General features: G+C 38.5%; 1 protein-coding gene and 2 pseudogenes across 1 annotated transcript in view; 1 reads left to right on the top strand and 2 right to left on the bottom strand.

The window, feature by feature from the left end:
• The window catches only part of OCA2 (OCA2 melanosomal transmembrane protein), a 175,198-nt gene that overhangs the window by 17,638 nt on the left and 129,916 nt on the right, over positions 1-27,644 (bottom strand). The window contains 4 exon segments of the mRNA XM_032479273.1: positions 332-425; positions 6,506-6,544; positions 6,546-6,611; positions 7,241-7,300. Coding sequence (XP_032335164.1) covers positions 332-425; positions 6,506-6,544; positions 6,546-6,611; positions 7,241-7,300 — 259 coding nt within the window.
• On the bottom strand, positions 3,829-4,375 carry LOC102511764 (annotated as a pseudogene).
• LOC102511516 lies at positions 18,052-18,688 on the top strand (annotated as a pseudogene).

The raw sequence follows: 27,644 nt of genomic DNA, 5'->3' as shown, positions 1-27,644 counted from the left end.
GGATGGCTTCTGATTCAAAATCTCTTTTGAAGTATAAGCCACCACCACACGCAGTGTGGGAGCACGTTAACTTGGAGACGTCAAGAATGATCATCCTCTGGCTGTGGGTTTAGAATGTCGGGCAGTTCTGCAGAGCGTGGGAAGTGACAGGCTTTACAGAGCAACTGAGTAGAAATTGTTAGCTGCTCCACTCAAAGGTGAAGATGTGTTTCCACTCAGGAAATCATCTGGACTATTTTTACTCTCTTTCAATTTGACGTGCGATTAGTCATCACTTAAGGCTCACCAGAGTGTCAGGGGGTCCTCCCTCAGGGCATTAGCACCCCCTTACCTCCTAGGCAGGCGCCAAGGGCCAGGGCATACATGAGCGGTGGTGCAGGCAGGCTGACCTCGGGGTCTTGGCTCAAGTTCAGGAGCACAGGAATCTGTGGAGGAAAAGGACACTGACATCATGTCCATGAAAGCCCAGGGGAGCTGCCCATTCTCTGACCAACTTGCAAAATCCAAACCACTTTTTCAGCAGTCCAACTGTATGGAGCATAGGATGCTCAAAGGGAAACCAAAGTGAACTTTGGAAACCACAAGACCTTGAGTCTGAGCCCATCAGTAAGTCTTTGTTTCCAATCACATGACCAACTGGGTCTCACTCTCTTCAGCTGCCCCTGGCTGCTGCTGTGGATCCTAAATGGGGTGAAGTCACATAGAATCTCACATAGTGCCTGGGACCATAAATAAATATCTAACCCACATTTATCAGCCCTGCAGTGGACCAAGTCCTACGCTAACTCCATGCATACATCATGTTATGTAATCCTCAAACATCCTGCAGGTGTGTTTGTTACCCCTCAACTGACAGATGAGGACATGGATGCATGGAGAGACATAGGTCTTGTATGTGGCCAAGCCAGACTTGAACATGGTTCTGATTCCAAACTGCATGCAGGTAAACTGATGCTAAGCCATTTCTCACCACTGCCCTCTGTGTCGTCATCCCACATCTGCTGATGTTTGAGATGCGACAGGCATCAGATTCAACAACTAAGAAGTAGCATTCTCCTAAGTGACGTAAGGCAAAAAGAGAAAGAAGAATACCATACAAGATCACTCATATGCGGAATCTATAAAGAAAGAAAGAAAGAAAGAATAGAAAAGAAAAAGACAGATGAACATAAACACCAAACAGAAACAGACTCACAGACACAGAATACAAACTTGTGGTTGCCAAGGGGGCAAGGGGTGGGAAGGGACAGACTGGGATTTCAAAATGTAGAACAGATAAACAAGATTATACTGCATAAAACAGGGAAATATATACAAGATCTTGTAGTAGCTCATGGTGAAAAAGAATGCGACAATGAATATATGTATGTTCATGTATAACTGAAAAATTGTGCTCTACATTGGAAATTGACACAAAATTGTAAATTGACTATAACTCAATAAAATAAAATAAAATAAAATAAAAAAGTAGTATTCTCTCATAAATCATGACACCATTCAGTGCATCATTCTGACAGAGATAAATTTCACATTGTAGTAATCAATAAAACACCTAGCAGTCATGACGTTTCTGCAAGAAATTTGTGTTCCAAAAACGGGCCCCTTGTAGCTCCTGTTGCCAATGAGGAACAGAAGAGGCCATAGGTACTGGGCCTGCTTCCAGCATGCTTCCGCCATGTGATCACTGCTAGGCATCTCAGGGCAACCCATGAGAGGTTAAGGAGGGACCCCCTGGACTTGCTGCCTCCAGGCACTTGCCTTGTGTGAACCTCTTTAAAAATCAGGGGGAGGAGGGCTTCAAGAGTAACCCACATGTAAAGGACCATCGCAGATTGCAGACAGAAAGCTAAAAACGATATGGAGTTATGTAAATGACATGTGATGTGATTTCATTTGCTGGACAGAATTAGGAAACAAAGAGCCACACTCTGCTGGACACCAGGTCTCCTGATGTCACAAAAGCTCATTTGGGAAGATTAGATGACACCCCAGCCCTTTATTCCTGCAACAGGACTTCACTTGCGTGCCCTCTGCAGTGGCCCCAGGTGAAACAGACAGATGCACTTCGCCACCATCCACCCCGTTGACTCTGGGCTTGGCCAGTGGCTTGCTTGACCAGTGGAAGGTGGGTGAACTAAACAGAAGCACCCCCACGTTACTGCAAGCCGCTCTGGGGCTGCAGGTTTAGCTGTGACAAGAGTAAGTCCCAGGAAGTACTGCTGCTCCTTGTGTAATAGAAGAGAACAAATCTGACTCCCTATTAAATCTGTTCCTTTGGCTTTAACCACTGTGCCCCGTTTTCTAGGCTTAGTGATAACAAAGTTGCAGAACAGAGAGTAAATAACAGTTGTTTTGTTGGAGGTTTCCCAGGAGCACCATGACCACGTGGACAGCTGCAGGAACAAAGAATTCCTACACCAAGAAGTTTGCAACAACCAACCACACCCCCTCCCCTGTTTCTTTCGTTTCTGTTTTTGTTTTTGTATACAAGGGGCCTGTATTCTGACTGGAGCAGGATGGCTCTCAAAGACATTAGTCTGCCATCCTCTCCGTCTGCTGGCTTTCCGAATAAAGTTGCTATTCCTTGTCCCAACACTTTGTCTCCCGATTTATTGGCTTGTCGTGCAGCGAGCAGAACGAGTTTGGACTCGGTAACACTCCCACAGCTCCCAGTCAACTGCAGATGGAAGAAGAGAAAAGAAGGAGAGGTGGGCAGACATCAAAGTGATTTCCCTAAATGGAAATTTTGTTAAAATGTTGAAATATTTCCACACCAGTTAATCAATGCAAGAGAAATCGGGAAATGACAGGGGGAAAAAAGGGATCAGCAAAGAAAAAGCATAATCAATGCAAAAGCACAATAAAACAGTAGAAATAAACTCAAGCCCCTCAGTCAACACAATACATTTAAACATGCTAAATGATTCTCTTAAAAAAACAGATGGTCTGCTTGGAATTTTAAAAATCTATCTTGCATACGGCTTTTAAAACTAAAAGCCAGCTAAAACGGGATTTCAAAAACAAACTTCAAAAAGACTGAAAATAAAGGATTGGGAAAAGATAAACAAGGCAAGAGGCTCAGAGCAGAATGAAGAGAGATCTTACAAAACCGCCATGCAGAAGAGACGCAGCCTAATCCTCCAGCAGAGTGTCAGCAAAAGTGGGCTCAACTCTGGGTTGAAATGCACAAATCTGTAAAGCGATCTGCTCCAGCAGGACTGACTGATGCGAGTGAGTTTACATGAGGTTCTGACAACACGGTGCCTGTGCTTGTGCCCGTGGGCACGTGCAGAACTCCACTCGCATGCGGGGCAGAGTGGCCGTGTGCTGGGTCAAAGGGCGCTTCGGGGGTGTCTTGAGTATGAAACCCTACAGCCCACATCCCCTGATGACCCCAATTAAATGAGAAAGAAGTGGTGAAAAGACAAGCCCAGTGAAAAGGAGGGAGGAGAGAGCGAGGGATGGTGGCACAGACCTCAGTGCCCACCCAGCTCTGCCCCGCACACGTCCCAGTCCCGCTGCACTGGGGCAGGGCCACGTGCCCACTTCCCACCCAAGGACCGTGACGGGCCAGTTTGGGTGCCACTTCCAGAATAAGGCAGAAACGTCTACGCTCTCCTCTGACGCACATGCACACCACGCGCCGACGTGGTGAAGTCAGGCGGCAGAGACCGGTGGGCTGCGTGCAGCTGCTGCTTTGGCCTCTCAGGATGTGGTTTTCATCCCCTGTTGACCCACATAAAGCAAGATCCTTCTCTTAGTCCCTTGCATCATGATGTGCCCCAGATTTTTTTTCTTTACTTTTATTTGCTTTTACTTTTTCTGAACTTATTCCCAGGCCGTAAGTTTTTGTCTCTTCAGGGATATCTTTTTCTTCTGTGCAACCTCCTCTTCTGGTGTAGGAACAATCTGCTCTTTTTCAGCGAGGATCATCTCAATGCGGCAGGGAGAGCTAGTGTAAGGGCTGATCCAACCAGGAGCTCTGTAAGTCCTGCGCCGCATCCTGGGAGCTTTGTTTACCTGGATGTGCTCAGTGACCAGAGAATCTACATCTAAGCCCTTAAGTTTCAGCATCACTCTTTTCATTTTTGAGCACATGCAGTAAAAATTCAGCACTCTTTTTGGGCCGTTGACCCTGCGTCCAGCCCCACTGTTTGGCCTGGGCGCACCTGCCAACCCCACCAGTGTAACAACAGACTGGCCCATGTTGCTTCTGTAAAGTGACAGCCTTCGGATACTTAGTGGCTTTTCAGATATGTATACCCTTAATGGCCTGGGTAGTCTCATGAGTGTTCTTAAAGTGAACAGGAAGATCTGAATCTCTTGATTGGCATGATTTTATGGGGTTTTCTGGGTCAGGTGAATAGTGAGCCATTTTTAGAGGTGATCTCAGGCCACTTACCAGAAAAGGAAGAACCTGCCCCAGATTTATGAGGGTAGTTCCCTCAGGAGACAGAAGGATGGAATGGTGCTGGGGCTGAGGGAAGGAGCACAGAATGTAAAACCATCTATGATGTTTTATTTCTTAAAACAAAACAAACAAGAAAACCTGAGGCAAAGGGAATAAAATGTTTGATTTTCCTCATTCTGGGTGGTAAGTATAGAGATATTTGTTACACTTTTCCTCTATGATGCCCTTGAGGTATTTTTTAAATTTTTATTTTATTGAGTTATAGTCAGTTTACAATGTTGTGTCAAATTCCAGTGTAGAGCACAATTTTTCAGTTATACATGAGCATACATATATTCATTGTCACGTTCTTTTTCACTGTGAGCTACCACAGATCTTGAATACATTTCCCTGTGCAGTGTAATCTTGTTTATCTATTCTATACATACCTGTCAGTATCTACAAATTTCAAACTCCCAGCCTGTCCCTTCCCACCCTCCTCCCCCCTAGCAAGCACAGGTTTGTATTCTGTGTCTGTGAGTCTGTTTCTGTTTTGTATTTATATGTTCATGTGTCTTTTTCTTTTCTTTCTTTCTTTTTATTTTTTTAGATTCCACATATGAGCGATCTCATATGGTATTTTCCTTTCTCTTTCTGGCTTACTTAGAATGACATTCTCCAGGAGCATCCATGTTGCTGCAAATGGCACTATGTTGTCATTTTTTATGGCTGACTACCATTCCATTGAATAAATATACCACATCTTCTTTACCCTGATGTATTTTTTTGATTTAAATTTTAAGTAAATATTACAATTGGGGGAATAAAAATATCAAAACTGCCATTTTTTTTTTTTTTTAAATAGAGGAAACTGAATTTTCAACAACAGGGACCACCTCATTCAGTCCACAAGAGGGTGTGGGTCCTGAAACCTAAAAGCCCCGCAGAAGACAGAGTGTGTATCTGCTGTGAGCTCACGGGGCCCTGAGGGAGCTCAGATGAAGATTTGCTGCTGGAACCCTATGGGCTGCGGTCACACTGGGTTCAGATGCACAGGGTCTTCTCTAGAGTCCATTTCAACTGAGAAAGCGATTCACACACAAGCTGACCTGGCATCCCAGAAGCCCAGGACCCTGCTGTTTTAGCCTGTCTGAGAGGTCTTCTGCCCGTGGCCCTCTGCAGGGCAACAGTAATGATAGTGTCCACTGAGCTGAAACCAGTACATTCAACGACAGCCAGGTGACTTCTCTAACTCTGGATTTCATGCAGAAATAATCACAGCCACAGAATTAACCCAGAATTACCAAATCCAGACCACAGAAGAACAATGGCTAGGAAACTGGAGTGTCAACCCAGCGGGTGCTGTGACTCGGGGCAATGTGTGGTGACACAGAGTCCAAGTCACCCGAAGGTCCTATGGGAGAGGAGTGGCCCAGAAGTTCACAAGAACAAGAAAGAAGACTGCTCTGTCCAGAATCCAGTCGGGAGAGGTGTTCACGCATGCTCAGCACATGGGAGACCTCAGGTGCTGTGACAGGACCCCAGGTTCCTGTTCCCACCTGGGATTCACAATTCTGCCCTCAGCTGAGCAATCCGTGATGTCAGAAGACACAGCAGGAACAAGGTGTCAGCAGCCCTGTAAAAGGCCTCTAGCTGGACCTCTGTTCTCAGCTTGGGTCAAGACCACACAGAAAATTCAAAGTCCTACCCAGCCAAGCACCAGAAGCCACACACTCTTCACCGGTACACACGGCCAGCTAGAACAGCTTTTGCATTTGTAGGGAATAAGAGATGAACACATTCAGCCAGCCTCTGTCTTTGGCATCTTCCAATTTTCTTTTTTAAAAAAATGAAAGACTATCTTTTTTGTGAGAGGCAGCAGCTCCCAGTCAGACTGACCCTGAAACAACCAGCCACCCCAAATTCACTGCCCACCACAGCTGTAGGCCCTTCGCTCCCAGCTGCTGTCTGGGCTCCCCTGCAGCTGTCCCCCTAGACCTGTGAGTGAGCAAAGGGACAGGACTCGCTCTCTGCTTCCTCTGGAAGGAAGGGTGAGCCCAGGTTGTGTCCAGGTGAAAGCTGGACCCTCGTCACCCGGAGGAGACCAGGACTCACCATGGTAGCGGTGAAGGGGATGTTGTCAATCAGGGACGAATGCAATGGCCGAGACCCAGACCACCAAGATGATGGCAGCTGCGAGGCGCTGATCTTCTGGGACCATCTGGAAGGAGCAGATAAGAGCAGGGCTGTGTATCCTAGCACATTGCTAGATCACACACACTGACAATCTGATGCTAGAACGGGTGAGACTCGGAAGGGACTTGGGGTTCTCGCTCCTTCCTCTTCCACATAAGGCAGACCCAGGTATGCAAACAGGACCAGCCTGGGCTTTCCCAACCCCTACCAGAAGCCTGGGCTAGGGTCTGCAGGTCACTGAGAGGAGCGAATCCCAGCCATGCTCCAGCCAACCAGCTCCTGGGAGGGAGCAGGCAGAGGGGTGGCCCTGTTCCTGATGGGACACCAGGTGACACACTGGTCACACTGACCTCAGCTCCTGCCAGAGCGCCAGGGCTGGGACCTCTGTGCATCACTTACTGAGACTGCTCTCTCCATTGCTCTCCTTCCTAGAAAGGTTCTAACTAAAAGCTAATAGTAAAATTGCAGGCTTTCCCCCAATCATACATTCTTTGAAAAAAAGTCTCCTTTCATCTCTAGGCGACGCAGGCTGAAACAGGTCCCTTGCTATACTTTTTTACATAATTAATGTGATCTCTTCTTGCCCCAATGTTTTTAAAATAAAAATCAAAGAAACAGTGGCTGGAGCACATTATATCGCAGCATTTAGTGTACCTTTATTAGCAAAGCAGTCTGTTCGCCGACATATTCAATTAAGTGGAGATGTGCCAACGCCTAGAAGAAGGGGTGTAGGAAGAGCATTAGTTCAAAACCAAGAATATATGCACATTTAAAAAAAAACCACATCTTTACAATGAAAATAAGTGAACACAGGTAGGCCCAGGCTCTCATTTCTTATAAAAGATCTGAGTCAAACACACAGTCTATAAATACTTTGCTATCATATACACACATTGAAGATTCGTGGAGAAGACAGTAGCAGAGGCAGGAGCTTCTCATTAATTTATGTGAACGTCCATATTAAATGTACATTTGAATGGAAGGCCATCTCTTTATTTTAAGATCGGTGTCTAGGAGAACTCTTCCCCGGTACACAGCAAAATCCCTCTCCATGTAGAATGTCTTTCAAATAAGTTGCATTTCAAGTTTCTTTTTAAGGTGAAACTTCACAGAGTTTAAGAAAATAAAAATGAAATGTAAATGGTGCACTCTGGGCCCACAGGAAAAGAAAGGAAGGAAGGAAGGAAGAGGGGGGAGGTAAGAGAGAGAAAGAAAGGGAAAATGTATGGTTTTTATAACTTCCAAAGAAAGGAAGGGAAGGTCTATTTAACTGAAGCATGCAACTATTTTCATAATACTAGACAGATTAGAAAATCGTGTCCAGGGAAAGACAGGAAAGAAGATAAGACGGAGGAGATAAAAGTGCAGGAGCTGTTCTGCTCAGGAGATGCTCTGCCGTCCACGACGGATCCTGGGCAGGAAGCACCAACAGGGAACCAGACGTGGGGGTGACGTAGCTGCCGAGCACCTCTCAGCGGTGGCCTTTTCGCTGTGATGTCATCTTGCTGATGACTGTAAATACTGGAAACATCAGCCTGACTATGTTTAAGCGTAAGCTTACAACTTCCCCAGAGCTATTTGTTAGCTTTCATTTAAAACCTATGGCGCCCACACGCTGGGTCTTCAATCACAGTTACCAATCAAGGTTGCTATTAAATCAACTGAATCATAAATATAAATCTATTTAGAGCAGTTTTCTCAATCTCAGCACTGCAGACGGAACTGGATCATTCTTTGTTTGGGGAGCTGTCTGGTGCATTGTGGAATGTCCAGCAGCATCCCTGGCCTCTACACACCAGATGCCAGTGGCATCTCCCTTTAACCCAGTGTGACAACCAAAATGTCTCCAGACAGTGCCAGTATCACTACAAAATCACTGTAAATCAGTGTTAAGAATCACTGATTTATAGTAATCCAAATTTTACTACAATAAAAATTTTTAATTTGCAAAAAACATTGAATGTAAGGCAAAAATTGTTATATATTTTGTTATATATATTATATGTATTTTTTGTTATATATATTGATTGAAAGAAAAGTTCAGAGGTCTAAACAAGATCAAAACTTTTTGCTAGATATCAAATAGAGATGGCTATACATGTGAGTATATTTACACACACACACATATACACACACATTCATACAAACATACACACACAGTATTCTGTGCACACTTTGTGTGCCTAAAGATAACTATTTATTTATAGACTTAGTGTCATATAATTACCCCTAAAAATCATGGTCTGTGGCATTCAGTGTAAGACAAAATGAAAGAAAATCTTCAAAATACTGGGACATTGCATCTACTAACTCAGTTCAAAAAAGCTGACCTCATAATTGGAAAAAAAGCCAAAATATGAGGAAAATGCAAATAGCTAGTAAGCCCTCCTTTATAAAATGGCAAGTGAAGTAACTATGCAACACCTAATTCAGGCAAGCCTCAAGTTGTAAACATACAATATATATTTTACACTTGAGCAAACTACAATGTATGTATAGTTGAGGATTATGCACATTACTTGTCTCCTCCTCAGTTTATACAGTGAAAAGATGATTGTGTAACATGATGTAACTCACAGTATGAAACACCATTATCCTCTTGCAGGGGCAGGTTTCAAAACGCTGATATGGCTGATCTGACATCCCTGCCCCACTGAAATTAGGCAAATGCAATAAATCAGTGCTACTAGTCCTTCCAAAAAGATGGACTAGGAGGTCTTAAGGTCCCTTCTGCAGACAAATAAACAGATCCTGGATAGAATACACTTTAAGGGCATTACTGGATTAGCAAGACATTGTAATGTTTTCCAAGGAATCCTCCTTCTCATGTAAAAGGTTTCCTGTAGCTGGGAGCTACAGACTTGGGTGCAAAGAAAGGTGGAACTGCCTTGAACTTGATGACAACCAAGCAGTGAAGTCAGAGCACTGAGGTGTGAGTGGCAGTAAGGTTGGAAGCTGAAGCAAGTACACTCACACTGAGCCTTGAAACAGGCTGAAAAAATTATCCCCTGGTATCCAGCAGAAGCAGTTACAGGCAGTTTCTGGAAGAACACACTTCAAATGTAGCCTCTCAAGGGTCCCACAGGTTAAAATCAAGTAACAAAATTATAATCTAGCATCATCAAGAATACAAGAAGTGGGGAGGGTACAGTTCAGTGGTAGAGTATGTGCTTAGCATGCACGAGGTCTTGGGTTCAATCTCCAGTACCTCCATTAAAATAAGTACATAAATAAACCTAATTACGCCCCCCAAAATAAAAAATAATAATACTTTCAAAATTAAAAAAAAAAGAACACAAGAAGACAAGCAACATGAATGAGGGCACAAACAACCAAAACAGATTAGACACACCCCCAAACATGCAGGAATGAGAATCCGCAGGTCCAGGATATAGTAGAGGAATTTTGTTTGAAGAAATTAGAGTTGAAGAGTGTAAAACTAACAATTAACACTGACCCTTGATGAGTTAAGGATGTTAAGTTGTCATCTCTAGAGTAAACCACTAAAAGAGGATATAACTGCCAAAAATCAAGAAATCGAATTTTACATAATCCTCAATCAACTCAAATAAAGGAAGAAAAAAGATTGAAAATAAAAATATACAAGGTCAGACAAAAAGATGGCAGATTTAAACCCAAATGTATCAGTAATGTCATCAGATTTAAATAGAATAAATATATTACTAAAAAGATGAAGATTGTCATACTGGACTAAAAATTTGAATTTTATGCCCAAATACACACTTATTTGCAAAAGACACATCTAAAACATAAGGTGAGAAAATCTGAAAGTTAAAGGATAGAAAAATAAATGAAAGTTTTCTAACTTTCTGTTCCTCATTAAGAGTTAACAATTCTAAATTTATATATGCCCAATAACACAGTCTCAAAATAAATAAGCATAAATAGAACCACAAGGACAATAAGACACATCCACAACCATTTTGAGAAATTGGCTAATTAAGAAAAAATAAACATGATTCAAGAAATCACAATAAAAATTAAAAATAAGCCAGAATGAGTAAAAAATAAATACAATCAAAATACATATCCAAACTTGCAGGATATAGCTAAATCTATGCCAAATGGAAATTTAAATACCATATTGGAAAAAATAAAGCATGAAAATCAAAAAGCTAAGCATCCATTTTCAGAAGTTAAAGAAAAACAAATTTAACCCGAAGGATAAAAAGAAGAAAATAATACTTGTAAGAGCAGAAAATAATAAAATAGAAAACAAACATTCAATTGAGGGAAAGGAATGACAAAATTTACATGCTAATGGAGAATAATAAATAGGAAGAAAGAGGATGATAGAATAAAAGTCACAAGTCCCCAGTTTAGCAATGAAAAGGAGAACTTCACTAAAGAGATTACTAAACTGATAAAGGAGTGAAAATACAAAATAGTAAAATCCACCGTAGCACTCTTTTCATTTTCCATACATATATCCAGTTGATCCAGCATCATTTGTTGAAAACATGTTCCTTTCCCTATTGAATTGCTTTGGCACTTTCACTTAAAATCAGTTGATCACAAATGACATTTGTCCAAGATGGCAGCGTGGGAAGACCCTGAGCTCACCCCTCCCACTAGCACACCGATATGACAACTCCGCACAGAGCAACTATCTATGAGAGCAACCTGAAGACTAATAGCAAATATTTCCTACAACTAAAGATATAAAGAAGGAACCATGAGACAGGTAGAAGGGTACAGTAAAGACCCACACCCCTGGATGGGCAACTCAAAAGCTGGGGGACAATCACAATTAGAGAGGTTGTCCCCAAGACACAAGGGATCTGAGCCTGACAGTGGGCTCCCCAGCCCAGGACTCCCATACCGGAAAGACAAGCTCCCAAATTATCTGGCATTGAAGTCCAGTGGGGCTTGCATTTAGGGGAGCCAAAGGGCTGTAGCAAAGAGACACTCCAATCTTAAAAGGCACACACAAAATCTGACATATTCTGAGTCCCACTGAAGAGGCAGTGATTTGAAAGGATCCTGGGTCAGACCCACTTACTGATCTGAGAGAACTTCCTGGAGAGGCAGGAGGCAATGGGAACTCCCCATGGGGACACGATGCTGGCAGCAGCCATTCTTGGGTACTTGTTCTACCATGAGGACACTGGTGATGGCAGCTACCATTTGGAGTTCTCTTTCTAGTCTGTTAGTGCCAGGGGCTTACTCACCCACTAGCAGGCAGGCACCAGCTCCAGGCCCCACTGGCCCTGCAGCCAGCTGCACTAGGACATGGCCCTGCCCACCAGTGGGCCAGAACTAGCCCCAGGGCCCCCTGGACCAAGCCCAATCCACCAGTGGACCAGCAGCCACCTCACAAGGCAGGACCTGGTAGCCAACCAGCCAGAAGTCAGTCCCACCTACCAGCATGCCCGCAGTAGTTGGCCTCATCAGAACAGAAGGGCCCACACAGCCTACACTGGGGTACCCTTAGAGCATATAGCTCTAGTGACCAGAGGGGAGTATGCTGCAGGGCACCATAGGATGTCTCCTACATAAGGTGCTTCTCTAAGATCAGGAAATGTAACTGACCTACTTAATACATAGAAATTAACAGAGAATTAGGCAACATGAGAAGACATAAGAATTTTTTAAATAAAGAGATAAGATAAAACCTCAGAATAACTAAGTGAAGCAAAGATAAACTATCTACCTAATAAAGAGTTCAAGGTAATGTTCATAAAGATAATAAAATAAATGAGAAGACTGAACACACTGGGAAGTTTAACAAAGAGAAAATATAAAGAACAACAGAGCCAAAGGAAAAAAAAATGAAATAAAAAAAAAAACACTAGAAGGAATAAACAGTAGATTAAATGATACAAAGAAACATCAGTGAACTAGAAGTCAGAGTAGTATAAATCACAAGCTGAATGGAAAAAAGAAAAAAAGAATTTAAAAAAAATGACAGTTTAAGAGATAGTTTAACCATACTAACATTTGCATTACAAGGGTCCCAGAAGGAGAAGAAAGAGAGAAAGGGCCAGAGAACATATTTGAAGACATATAGTTGAAAACTTTCCTAACCAGGGATAAGAAACCAGGTCCAGGAATCACAGAGAGTATCAAACAAGATCAACCCAAAGAGATCCACACCAAGATACACTGTAATTAAAATGGCAAAAGTTAAAGAGAGAATCTTAGAAGCAGCAAGGGTAAAGCAGCTAGGTACATACAATGGGACTCCTATAGGAATATCAGTTGACTTTTTAGCAGAAACTCTGCAGGCAAGAAGCAAGTGACACAATACATTCAAAGTGATGAAAGGAAAAAACCAACAACCAGGAATATTCTACCCAGCAAATATATCATTCGTATGGGAAGGAGTTTATAGACAAGCAAAAGGTAAAAGAGTTCAGTACCACTAAACTGACTTTACGGGAAATGTTAAAGGCACTATTATAAGTGGAAAAGAAAAGACCCCAACTAGAAATATAAAAATTATGAAAGGAAAAACCTCATTGGAGATGGTAAACAGACAGTAAAGGTAGTAGATCAACTACTTACAAAGCTGGCGCAAAAGATAAAAGACAAAAGTAGTGAAATCACCCATATCCACAGTAAGTCACTAAGGGGTACACAAGACCAAAGCTGTAAAACACATGGTCAAAGATATAAAACATGAGTGAGGAGGAGTAAAACTACAAGTCTGCTAGAATGTGTTCAAACTGAAGAGATCATCAACTTAAATAATCATAAAGATGACATTTATGATATATATGTATGTTATTCTACATGAAACTTATGGTAACCACAAGCCAAAACCCTACAATAGATACATACAAAAAAAAAAAAGAGAGAGAGAGAAAGAAAGGAATCCAAACATAAAACTAAACATAGTTATCAAATCACAAGGAAATAGAGCAAAAGAGCAAAAGAAAAGAAAGGAACAAAAAGAACTACAAAAACAACCAGAAAACAATTAACAAAATGGCAATAAGCACAAATCTATCAGTAATTACTTTAAATGTAACTGGACTAAATATCCAAGCAAAAGACACAGAGTGGCTGAATGGATTAAAAAAAAAAAACCAATAACACAAGACCCATTTATATGCTGTCTCCAAGAGACTCACTACATATGTAAAGACACACACAGACTGAAAAATGAGAGGATGGAAAAAGATATTCCATGAAAATAGAAATGAAAAAGTAACAATACTTGTATTAGACAAAATGGACTTTAAAACAAAGACTGTAGCAAGAGACAATGACGGACATTATGTAATGATCAAGGAATCAATCCAAGAAGATACAACAATTTTAAATATATCTGCACTCAACACAGAAGCACCTAAATATATCAAACAAATATTAATAGACACAAAGGAAGAAATTAACAGTAACACAATAATAGTAGGACATTTTAACACCCCACTTACATCAGTGGACAGATCACCCAGACAGAAAATCAATCAGGAAACACTGGTCTTAAGTAACACATTATCAAATACTACATGTATTAAAAACTCCATATGAAACCAACAGGATATACATTCTTTTCAAGTTCACATGGAACATTCTATCTATCTATCATCCAGGATAGAGCACATGCTAGGCCACAGAAAAAAAGTCTCAATAAACTTAAGAAGATAGAAATCATATCAAGCACTTTTTCTGATCACATATTCTTCAAGAATATGCTTCCTTTTACATAAGTCATTGAGTTTGTTGATATAAAGTTATTAACAGTAACCTTATTATTATTTTAATTTTTGTATTCCCTATGTTGATAACCCCTTTTTATTGCTGATATTGGTGGTTTGTGTTCTTTTATTTCTTGATCTATCTAGCTAAAAGTTTGTCAATGGTGTTGATCTTTTTTAAAACCAGATTTGGCTTAGTTTGTTTTTTATATTATCTGCTTGTTTCCTAATTTGTTGATTCTGATCTTACCTTTAACTTCTTTATACTTAACTTGAATTTTATTTTGCTTTTTTTTCCACTCCATTTACTTAATATGAGATGTTAGATAATTGGGTTTAGGTCTTTCTCCTTTTACGAGTATTTAATCTGTAAGTTCCCCACTCAGGCAACTTTAGTATCATCCAAAACTTTTTGATGTGGTGTATTTTCACTGACATTTATTTTATTTTATTTTTTCATCATTAGAGCACTTTATTTATTTCTTCACTCTTAGTTTTTCCATGTTATTTTTCAGGACTAATAAAACAATGAGAAGACAATCTCTATGGGGCTTGTATGCAATTATGAGATTAACCTTTGGTCCTGACAATTAGAATTTTGCCACATAATGAGCAAAAACAGGTTGCATTTTGCACTAAAGAATTGGTCTACAAAAGCTAATTTCAGAAACAATATTTTCAAAAGATATATATGTTTCACCTAGAATATAATACTGAGAATATAATTATCATACTTAGAATCTAATTCTTAGGAAACAATCTTGCAACATGACAGTACTGGTAATATTTTAAAATATTTTGTTTTTCCCTAGTGATTTCTTGTGACTCATGATTTGATTGAAAGTCTTTGTTGAATTCGAAAACATTGGAGTTTTCTCAGAGATCTGATTGTTATTTATTTCTCACTTAAATTTGCTGTGGTCAGAATATACAGTCCTTACACTGTAATGCTGTAATCTTAGTGCACAGTCAGATGCAGTGTTCTACAAATGTCAATTAGAGTAAAATGGTTTGACAATTTTTTCATATCTTTTATGGCTTTCATGACTTCCTTGATTAGATGTTCTACCAATTGTGAGAGAAGGGTCATAAAATCTTCTATGATTATGGAATTGTCTCTTCTGTTTTAATTTAATGACAATCACTTTTTTAAGGCTTCATTAAGAACATTTCTAGTTGTTATGTCTTCCTAATAAGATGTTCTAGTAATCATTATTAAATGTCCTTCATTATCTCTTTTAACATTGTCTTGAAGTCTACTTTATGTCACTTTAGCCTTTAATGCTTGCTGTTTGCATACTATATATTTTTCCATTCACTTACTTTCAAACCATCTGTGTTTTTACATCAAAATTATGTCTCTTGTAGGTATCACATGTTAGAGTCTTCTACATCCACTCTCTCAAAAATTCCTTCTAATTGGACTGTTTGCACTTAATGTAATTATAAATACAGTTGCATTCAGGTCAGCAAATTTATAATATATTTTGTTTGTTCCCTTTGGTTTTTTTCTTCTAGGTTTATTGAGCTATAATTGACATACAGTAGTGTATAAGTTTAAGGTATACAGCATAATGATTTGATTTAATACAGTACGAAGTGATTATCACAATTAGATTAGTAAACATCCATCATCACATTCAGGTAAAATTTTAAAAAATATTTTTCTTGTGATGAGAACTCAGAATTCTCTCTTAACAACTTTCACATATGACATAAAGCAATGTTAATTATACTGATCACATTGTATAATACATCTCTGGTAGTTATTTACCGTATAACTAGAAGTTTGTACCTTTTGACCACCTTCAGCCAATTACCCCCCCCCCAAACCACTGCCTCTGGTAACCACAAATCTGATCTCTTTTTTTAATGAGTTTTTTGTTTGTTTTTGAAATAAAATTGACCTACGAAACTATGTTAGTTCCTGTTACACAACATAATGATTCAATATTTCTATACATTTCAAACTGATCACCACAGTAAATCTAGTAATGATTTGTCACCATACAAAGATATTACTTAGTTATTGACCATATCCCCACACTGTACATTCAGTACCCATGACTCATTTATTTTCTAACAGGAAGTCTGTACTTCTTAATTTCTCTCACCTATTTATTTTCTTTCCCTACCCACCTCCCCTTTGGCAACCACCTGTTTGTTCTCTGTACCTATTACTCTGTTTATGTTTTGTTATTTTTGTTCATCTGTTTTGTTTTGTTTTTCAGATTCCATGTGTAAATGAAATCATATGGTATTTATCTTTCTCTGTCTATTTCACTTAGCATAATATCCTCTAGGTACATCCATGTTGTTGCAAATGTCAGTATTTTATTCTTTTTTATGCCCGCGTAATAGTCCTGTGTGTGTGTGTTAATGCGCGCACACGTGCACATACATCTCCTTTACCAATTCATTTATTGATGGGCACTTAGGTTGCTCCCGTATCTTGACTATTGTAAATAATGCTGCAATGAACATAGAAGTGCATACATCTTTTCTAATAGTGGGTTTTGGGAGGGTTGTTTTGTTTTGTTTTGATTTGATTTCTTCAAACTACTATGCAGGAGTGGTATTGCTGGATCATATGTTAGTAAAAAATTATTTTTAGTTTTTTGAGGAATCTCCAAATTGTTTTCCATAAAGGCTGCACCAATTTACACTCCCACCAATAGTACACGAGGGCTCCCTTTCTCCATATCCTCATCAACACTAGTATTTGTCTTTTTGTAATAGCCATTCTGACAGGTGTGAGGTGATAGCTCTTTGTGATTTTGATTTGCATTTCTCTGATTAGAGATTCTCTGATGATTAATAGAGCATCTTTTCATGTGCCTGTTGGCCATCTGTATGTCTTCCCTGGAAAAGTCTATTCAGAACCTCTACACACTTTTTAATTTGGCTTTTTTGATGTTGAGTTGTATGACTTCTTCATATATTTTGGATATTAACCCTATACTGAATATATCATTTGCAAATACCTTCTCCTATTAGGTGGCCTTTTCATTTCATTGATAGTTTCTTTTGCTATGCAAAAGCTTTTTAGTTCGACGTAGTCCCATTTTATTATTTTTGCTTTAATTTCCCCTGCCCAGGGAGATATATCCAAGAATATATTATGAAGAATGATATCTAAGAGCACCTTGCTTCTGTTTTCTTCTAGTTTATGGTTTCAAGTCTCATATTTAAGTCTTTAATCCATTCTAAGTTTATTTTTGTGCATAGTTTGAGAGAGTAATCCAGTTTGATTCTTTGCATGTAGCTGTCTAGTTTTCCCAACACCATTTGTTGAAGAGGCGTCATTTCCCATCATATGTTCTTGCCTCCTTTGTTTTAGATTAATTGTCTCTATAAGTGTGGGTTCATTTCTGGGCTTTCTATTCTGTTCCATTGATCTATGTGTCCTTTTTTGTTCCAGTACCATACTGTTTTGATCACAGTAGTTTTGTAATACAGTTTGAAATCAGAGAGCATGATAACTTCAGCTTTGTTATTCTTTCTCAAGATAGTTTTGGCTATTCAGGGTCTTTAAGTTTTCCATACAAATTTGAGAGTTATTTGTTCTAGTTCTTTGAAAAATGACATTGATATTTACATAGGGAGTGCACTGAATCTATAGATTACCTTGGGTAGTACGGGCATTTTAATAATATTAATTCTTCAAATCCATGAATGCTATATATCTTTACATCTGTTTGTGTCATTTTCAGTTTTTTTCATCAATGTCTTATAGATTTCTGAGTACAGGTCTTTTACCCCCTTAGTTTGATTTATTCTTTCAGGTGCAGTGGAGATCAGATTTGTGGTTACCAGAGGTGGGGATAGAGGGAAGGGAAATAGTTCTAAGATAAATACTAGGGATGTAATGTACAACATGCCCAGTATAATTATCACTGACACATATTATATATGAAAATGGTTAAAAGAGTAAATCCTGCTCTTTTGCTCAGGCCTGTGGCATCAGCAGGATGGGCAAATGTCACAGTCTTTGTACTGCCAAGAAGTTCCACAGCCACCAATGAGACCAGAAGTGGCATGATAAATAGTACGAGAAAGCCCAATTGGGCACAGCACTTCTCATGCAAAAGGAATTACTTGTGCTTGGAAAAGTAGGGGTTGAAGCCAAATAGCCAAATTCTGCCATCAGGAAGTGCGTCAGGGTTCAGCTAATCAAGAATGGCAAAATAAATAAGTTAATATTATATATATAAATATAAATATAAATATATATTTATATTTATCACAACCTTTGTTCCCAATGATGGTTGTTTGAATTTTACTGAGGAAAATGATGACGTTCTGGGTGGCTGGATCTGGCTGCAAAGGTCATGCTGTCGGCGACATTCCTGGAGTATGCTTTAAGGCGGTCAGAGCAGCCAGCGTCTCTCCTTTGGCCTTGTACAGAGGCAGGAAGGAAAGGCCAAGGTCGTGAGTTTTGATGGTGAAAGCACAATAATAATAGATTTTCATGTGTCCAAAAATAAGCAAAAAAAGAATAAATCCTGAGAGTTCTCACCACAAGGAAAAAAAATTTTCTATTACTTTCTTTATGCATTTGTATGAGATGTTGGATTTTTATTAAACGTAATGTGATAATCACTTAATGATGCATGTAAGTCAAACCATGATACTGTATGCCTTAAATATATGCAGTGCTGTATAGCAATTATATCGCAATAAAACCGAAGAAAAAACTGAATATAAACTGTATATTGAGAAATATAATTTGCACCTCTTTCTGCATTTGACACCTCCTCACAGGTAATAATTTTTCCTAGTTCCCAATGTATCTTTGCCATAATTCTGCTAACAAATTGTAATAATGCCTTTTTGAAAGGATCAAAAGCAACCGTACCTCAACTCATTCTTCTTAGCTTATTTAAGAAAAAAAACCCTAAAATCTCTGATACACATTCTAATAAAACTTTTAGATTTCATGGAAGAATATAATACCATCAAGGCCCATAGGCAAAAACAGAATTAGACTGACATTAGACCTTTCAAAATCAACAATATAAAACAAAGCAACAATGGAAGAGCATTTTTTGAAAAAATCAATGAGAGAAAAGGTAAAGCAAGGATTTAAATCCAGCCAAGCTGTCTTTCAAACATCCAGGCTGTAGAAAAATGATATTCAACATACAAGAACTTAGGAATTTCAGCGCCCATTAGCCCTTTCTGAAGACTCTTTTAAAGCAGGTGTACATTTTTTAAAATGGGCCAGAGAGTGAATGTTTTATACTCTGTGTGTCCTAAGATCTCTATTGCAACTACAAAACTCTGCAAATGTAATACAGAAGCAGCTATTAGCAATAAATCAATCAATGGGACTGTATTCCAATAAAATTTTATATGCAAAATCTAGCAGCAGCCAGATTTGGTCCACAGGTCATACTTGCTGACCCTTGTACTAGAGAATGAGTTTCCTCAATCACTACTGGGAAAACTTCAACAAAAGAACTAAGCCAGCATTTTAAAATACTGACATGTATGTACATCTAAGATACAGATATAAATATATAAATATAAATAAATATATAGATTAAGTGAAAGACTATTAGAAAATCATTGTTACATGATAAAGTAAAAATAATGCAACTATTAACCTGTTAGTAAATGGGAGAGAGACAAAAACAGAAAAATCTCATTGTTGTACAAGCAACAGGTAGTCATAAAGATATTGAAAAAACCTGAAAATCCAGATAATAAAGGTTAAAAAGTGCATTAGGTACTAAAAGCATTAAAAAAGACTTAAGCATAAAAGTAACCACTAGAATAAAAACACTAATATTTCCAAATGTCAAAATAAATTATCAATGAACAATGCATACACACCTTATAGAGAAATGAATATAACTACTATTACAAGAAGACACACATAATAAAAATATTATATCAGAGTAGAGATTAAAATTAACAGTCATATCAGTAAATATGAATTTCAAAAGGTTTAAAATAAAGGAGTAGGGAAAGATAACACCAGGTAACAGAAACACACAAACAAAAAAGCAGGTATAGTAATCTTGATATCAGACAAAGGAAACATAACAGAGAAGGACATTTTTTAATGGTAAAGCCACAATTTTGGCAGATAATAATGCAAGTATAACATTCATGAATACTTATAAATTAAGTAACAGAGAAACAGCCTGTATGAAGCCAAACTACAAGAGTTGCAAAGACTGAAACACAGTAATTGAAGACATAAATGCACCACATTCAGTATAAGACATGGACAAAAACTACAGAGACAAAATATTTAAACAACACAATCTATAGGAAAGATACTATGGATTTATATGAACACTACACCCTGAAGACAGAGAATACAAATTTTCTTCTGATGCTCATGGCACATTCACAAAGTTGTTGATGCAATATACAAAGATTAGAAAGAAAATGCCAGTAACTTCCATAAAGTAGAAATATTTTTTAAACATTTCTAATGTAATAAAATCAGAAATTACTAACAACAAAAACAACAACAAGGCTTTCTATATGCAAAGTTAAAAACCTTTTCAAACAACTTTTTGGTAAAAGGAGAAATACAAAGAAAGTATAATTTTTAAAAGGAAACAATGAAGCACTGCCTATGTCTAAGGATACATTTTAAAGCAGTGGTCAGACGAAAATCATTTCACAAAACATATTTATCAATAAAAATGAAACAAATCAATTATTTTCTCAATATAAAAACTAGAAAAAGAACAAAGTAAACCACAATAAAGGAGGGGAATTATAAAGTTAAAGCCAAAATTAAGGACATAGAGAACAGAGAAATAGTAGCTCTCATTAATAAGCCAAATCCTGGATTTTTTTCTTTTAAGTTAACAAAATAGACAAACCACAGGTGAACTTGATTGTGGGGGGTGAGAGAGAGGATAAAGCACAAATATTCAAAATAAGAAAATATAAAAAAGGAAATAACTACTGAAAGAGGAGGAATTTTTTTAAAAATCATGAATGACTAACTTGGAGATCTCTGTGACAATAAATTTTCAAATTGAGATGAAATGTACAGCTTCTTAAAGAAATAAAAATTACCAACACTAACTTCATTTGATTTAAGAAGCTTAGACCTACTTCCAAGGAAACAGAGAAAGTTACTAAAGAAATGACTAGTCTGCCTCCCCCCAAAATAAATCAGACACAGATGGTTTCACAGAGGAATTACACTGAACATTCAAAGACCAGATAGTCCCAAGCTCTATAATTTATTCCAGATTATTGGAATTATTATTTGTATATATTTATATAAATTACATATTTATATAATTGTAATATATATTTATATAATTATAAAAGAAAGCTTATTTCTAAGTAATTCATTTCAATAGAAAGATCTTAGAAAATGTACTTAAATTCATTTTGTTTGCCTATGCAAACACAGAGATTGCACACTCATATCGGTATATTAAACAGAAACCAAAAACCAAGAGGGGAACCAAGCTGCACGTCACTCCTAGAGGTCATAGTGCAATCTAGTGTTTCATCATTAGGGAACTTCAAGTTAGTCAGGATGAAAAAGAATAAAAATGAGTTGCATTTTCCTGTCATCACTGGGTTCTTACCCCACAGATGTTTATCTCCTCTAGACTACATTGTGAACCATCCCCACCCCCACTCCACATGCATCTGTTCAGTTCTTTATACACCTTCCTAAAGCAGGTATGGATTGTTGAGCCACATCCCATAGGTAAGGAGAGCAAAGGGTGATAAACTTGTAGTGCTGGATGGGGATCCAAGGTATCAACATAAACTCACTTAGTTTAATATATAAACAAACATTGACAGAAACAGACATGGATGTGTAGATGTGTGTGTGTTTGTGTGTTAACACACATACATGTATGCCCAGCTGTTTCCTGAGAAAGGCTAAAATCAGGGACACCTAAAGTTGCAGCAAGCATATCTAGCACCCAGATCTTGGTTTCTAAATACCCTTCTCCAGTAAAAGGGATGAGAGTGTTTTTTTTGGAGAAGCCAGGACTAGGGCATGTAAAATACAAAGTAAATTAGGAACATTTTATGATGCCAGAAAATTAGGAAATGCTTCAAAATGAATGCAGGTGAGTCCAAAAAATACAAGAGCTAACATGAAGCTCCTCCTAATGGCCAACATTGGAACAATTTGAGCAAGAAAATAAACAATGATAGTATTGAGTGATAACCTATAGAACAAAATAAATATCCATGAGATTTTACTCATGCAAATACATATTTAAATAAATAAAGGAGAAAGATTGTTCTTCTTTACAGATACTCTTTATGTAACAGAAAAGAACAAATCTGACTCCATATTAGATCTGTTCCTTTGGCTTTAACCCTGTGCCCTGTTTCCTAGGCTTAGTCCTGCTGTTTCTGCACCTTTTGTAAAACAATGTTGCCTTTAGCCTGAAATAGACAGGAGAGCCTGTTCTCAAGGCTCTGACCTTTAAGGATATTAACACTCTTGCACTTGTATAAAGATAACAAGCAGCAGAACAGAAAATAACACTTGTTTTGTTAGAGGTTTTATAGGAACACCATGCCCTGACCCACATGGACAGCTACAAGAACAAAGAATTCCTGCACCAAGAAGTTTGCAACAACCAACCACACCCCCTCCCCTTTTTAGTGTAAAAGGAGCCTGAATTCTGACTTGGTAGATATTAGTCTGCCATCCTCTTGGTCTGCCAGCTTTTTGAAAAAAGTCACTATTCCTGCCTCAACACCTCATCTCCCGATTTATTGGCCTGTCATGTGGTGAGCAGAACCAGTTTGGACTCAGTAACATTTAGTTAACAAATGTGTAAAAAACAAGGATAAACAAAGTCAATACTAGGCAAACACTGAAAGTTATTGTTGGTGGCAAAGAGCTATTGATAAATGCTAAAATCAGTGAAGAAATGTTTGATAAAAAACATAATATCAATATAGTCCCAAAGTAGCTCCCCACAAGATAATTTATCAGTGTTTCACTTTATAGTAGAGGAAAGTGGCAGATACCACATTAACCAAGTGACCAATGTTAAAATCAGCAATAAGACATGCCAGTATCTGTACCAACATGATGCACTGAGAAGGGAATTCTCATTTTTGAGACATTTTAAGAAATTTAAAATTACTTAAAAGTAGAGGTTTAAAAATATTATACTATCTCCAAAAGGTCAGAAAAGCATTTTGCTGAAATATCCATGCATTGTCATTATTTCCTGTTCTCAGTAGCCAAAAAGTTACCTGATTTGAGGCAGTAATACATAAAAATCTATTTCCTTGCTGTTTTCTCAAAAGAAGGGAAAAGCTGCATATATAAAATCTTAATCATTTTACTCATCATTCTTAAAATATTACAACCTAAGAATGTCTTGCTCACTCTCACTCATGATGATCTGTTTCCCCGTGTATTTTGCAATTTCAAACTGTGAGCTCACATTTGTAGAGTGCTATCTGTGGGAATATTGAATGGAGGTTTCCCCTAACGTATTAAAATTTTAAGAAGAGACTACTACAATCTGGGAAAAAGTGGGGCCAAAACTCTGCAATGAAAATCTTTAAATATTTAATGTGTCCATCAGTTCAGATCCAAGACAGTTTCATTCAAGATTTTCTTCTAAGGGTAAATACTTCTATATTGAACTTGTTTATATATGCTCTGCCTCCAAGAGTCATCCAGACAATCATAAACATAGCTTTAAAGGCCACTTAACATCCAAATCCCTATAAAAAGGATAGTCAATATTCCTTAGCAGAGACTATTTCATTGATTAACTTTAAAAACTGCAAGATCTAAGGATTTCCATTTCTCAAATTTACAAAGACTCAAAATGCCTATAGCTTTCTTTGTACCAACTCCTCAATGATTTGACCAAATTTTCTAGAAGACAGTCTGACCTTGGTAACAAAAGTCACTGCAACATGGCTTAATGGGCCCAAGTGTTTCACTGCTTTCCAAAGACAGAACAGTGCTGACTCATTGTCTATTTCCAAGTGGGGCACGTTACAGAGCCAGTAGCCACATGAAATGAGACATTGTGACAGAGAAGAACAAACCTGACTCCATATTGGATCTATTCCTTTAGCTCTAACCTTTTGTGTTCCTTGCCTGTGCTTAGTCCCACTGGATCTGCACCTTTTGTAAAACAATGTTGCCTAGAGCCTGATATATACATGACAGCCCTTTCTCAAGGCCCAGCCTCCCAGCCTTGACCTTTAAAGTCTTTAAACACTTTTCCTTCATATAGATTAGAAAGTTGCAGAACAGGAAATAACGATTGTCGTGTTGGAAGTTTAAAGGAATACTGTGACCAGTCCTATGTGGACAGCTTCAAGAAGAAACGATTTGGGCACTAAGAGGTCTGCAGCAACCAGCCACACCCCTTGCCCTTTTAGTATTACAGAAGCCTGAATTCTACCTCGGGTACAATGGTTCTTTGGGACCCTGCTCCGTCATCTTCTCAGCCTGCTGGTTTTTCAAATAAAGTCGCTATTTCTTGCCCCAGCACCTCACCTCTTGATTTACTGGCCTGCCATGTGGCAAGTAGTATGAGCTTGGACTTGGTAACAATATTAGACCCAAAATGTATGCTAGGGAGCTCAGGTCCAAAATGGCAGGGAAAAGGATCAAGAAACCCTCAAAATCTGAAAGAGATCAAAGGTAGATATTATACATCAGTTATGAAACCAGGGCTTTAGGGCTATGACAGGAAGATGAGGGCAAACCAGTCTGAAGGGAATGGCCCCTGGGGCAGGGACCCAGGTATCTATGACTGCGTGGTTAAGAGTTTTTTTAGAACCTCTGTGTACAATACTTCATACTTTTCTGGGCTGACATTGGTTTAATTCATGAATAGGCTGAACTAGCTTTTAATTAAAATGAATAATAAAAAATAAGAGAAAGCATTTTTGAGTACCGTCTGTGATGAGCTCAACACAAGGCTCAGTACTTTAAATATATGATCTTACTGGTTCTTCACAAACAGCTGCAAGATTAGTATTAATCTATTCTAAAGACAAGGAAATTGAAGCTTAGAGGTCCCAAGTAACTTGCATAAAATTTTGCAGCTAGGAGGTGGCAAAGCTGGGATCTAAACATGGATCACTCTGATGCTAAGTTTGTGTTCTTAAACATTGTGCTAAGCTGTTAACCTGAACTGGATGAGGCTTCCTGGACTTGGGGTTGGTCCACAGGCCACCCCAAGTGTGCCCTCTGTAGTGCTCTCATGGTCCTGGGATACTCATGGCATCGGCAAGAGCTTCCAATCCACCTATTTCCCATCATGTCAGAGGCTAGATCCAGCTGCCATACAACTCTGGTTGAGGCTGATGAAGTTGTTGAGAGTGGTCATGGAGAGGAGGGGCAGAGTGAGGCTCTGCTGAGTAAGGATGAGGGGGAGCACAATGGACTAGAGTATCTGGGGATGAAATAGCAGAGTTGACAGCATCTGGATCTTAAAGTGAGTCCTACAAGTGATTTTTCTGTTTCGAAAAATGATAGAGGATCTTGCCCAGTTGCCCAGTTGCCCAGTTGATTGTTGTCCCCTCTGGGTTTAGGCCCTGTCAGAATGAGCACTAGGCTGCCCCACAACAACACAGAGCTGAGGAAGGTATGCATCTGAACTGGCCTCGTGAAGGTTATACTTGGAGATTTAGTTGATCCTAAACTCCCCACACTTTAGACTACTCAAGTTGAATAATCATTGAACTTCCTGGAAAACTACAATTTGTACAATACTTTGAACAAAATTTAAAATGCAATAATCAATATTTCATTCCCCTGTTGACTTTCTAGATCGACGGTATGGTATCAGGAAAATTTAAAGAATTACTCTGTTTAAGACTTACATCGAAACATGGAGGTTGGAAACTAAGGCATGGGTGTATCCATTAGCTGAAATCAGAAACCCTCCCTGTTGGTTTCAGCACCAAAATCACCTGTTTGAATTAATACCTGAACCAATGTCTATTTCAGAATTTTCTTTAATTATTAGAAAGTGGCAACTTTGTTGGGTTGGTTTTGTTGACACTAAGTTCAGACACAAATGAAATCCCTTTATCTTTTCTAGGTGAAAATCTATTATATATCTATAGTTGCTATAAAATTTTTAAAAATCAATATAAGTAAATTTTATAAAATGATACTGACTTATTAAGATGAATATAATCAATGCTTTTAAGTATCTGAATGATCAGGATACAAATTTTACAGGCAACAGCGAGACAAACTCCGCCTTGCTGCAGAACAATGAACATAATGAGAAGAAACAGATGTAAGAGCCTTTCCCAGTGTCAAGGTGACTAAGTCAAGATGCCCAGTGTGGCTCCCCTAATTGCCCAAGAAAAACTAGAGTCAGTTAGAGGGAATAAAAGGAGCTGTAAAGAAGATATAAGAAATAATAAAAGATTAAAAAGTCCCAAGTGGTCTACAAATAAATTAAATATCCAAGAAAGTAAATATGATATGGCTCTTTTCAAAGAACCATTATTACTCTGATACAATTATATGAGGTGGTCCAACGTATAGGGGAGTAAGGAAACACAAGCATGGTCCTAATAGATTCAGAATGGGATGTAGGCTAGGGGAGGGTGTGGTTCTGCAGCTTCCATCAGTCCCTGGGAGTGCCCTGTATGTTATAATTATCACTCTGGCCTCAAAGAAGAAATAGGAAAATAAAATGAACACTGCAAAATATTCCCAAATATTCCCTCGCTAATGTATCTAAACAAACAGAAAAAAAAAAAAACCTGTTAGAAACATCATTGCATTTGTGAAATATTCCAGGTCAATTTTAAAGACCATGTTAATTGGTTTTATTTTGCTGAAGACCGATTTGTTTTGTTATAGTGAGATAAATATAGTTTGAAATACTCCTCAAAGAAAACTCAGTTGCTAATATAATTCATGTTTTGGAACTATTAATAACTTTAGAAATCATCAATTATTGAACTCAAGAAAATTAAAAAACAAAGAAACAAATAAAAAGGGATGTGGGAGGAGTTTAACCATGCAATGGCCAATGGCCAGATGAAGAGTCCTGCAGGCCCACTCACCAGCAAAATAGCCGTAAGTGGTGAAAAAAAATTTTATGAAAGTCTCTGGAATTTGTCCTAAGGGCATATAGCCAGTGAAGGGACACTTATTCAAGAAAATCTTGATAAGAACAAGTGTCAGTGGCACTTGAATTATGATCCACTCCTCACCCTGGACTCAGAATGATGGCGACTCTCTGGGGATGTTCAAGAACACAGGGCTCCCTCTCCCTCAACTCACACTGAAGAACTACAATCTCTTCCTGGGAGGAGCAGATACTAGCTTTCCTTATCTCTCCAGCTCTCTATTGCAGAGTGTAATTGCAGGAGAGCCTGGCCAAGAAATCGAGGTTCTCGTCCACCACCCAGTTGCCATTCAT

This window comes from Camelus ferus, chromosome 5 (assembly GCF_009834535.1).
Source record: "Camelus ferus isolate YT-003-E chromosome 5, BCGSAC_Cfer_1.0, whole genome shotgun sequence".
Classification (NCBI taxonomy): Eukaryota; Metazoa; Chordata; class Mammalia; order Artiodactyla; family Camelidae; genus Camelus; species Camelus ferus.
The sequence above is the reverse complement of the archived record's forward strand: the minus strand, read 5'-3'. Positions and strand labels throughout refer to the sequence as shown.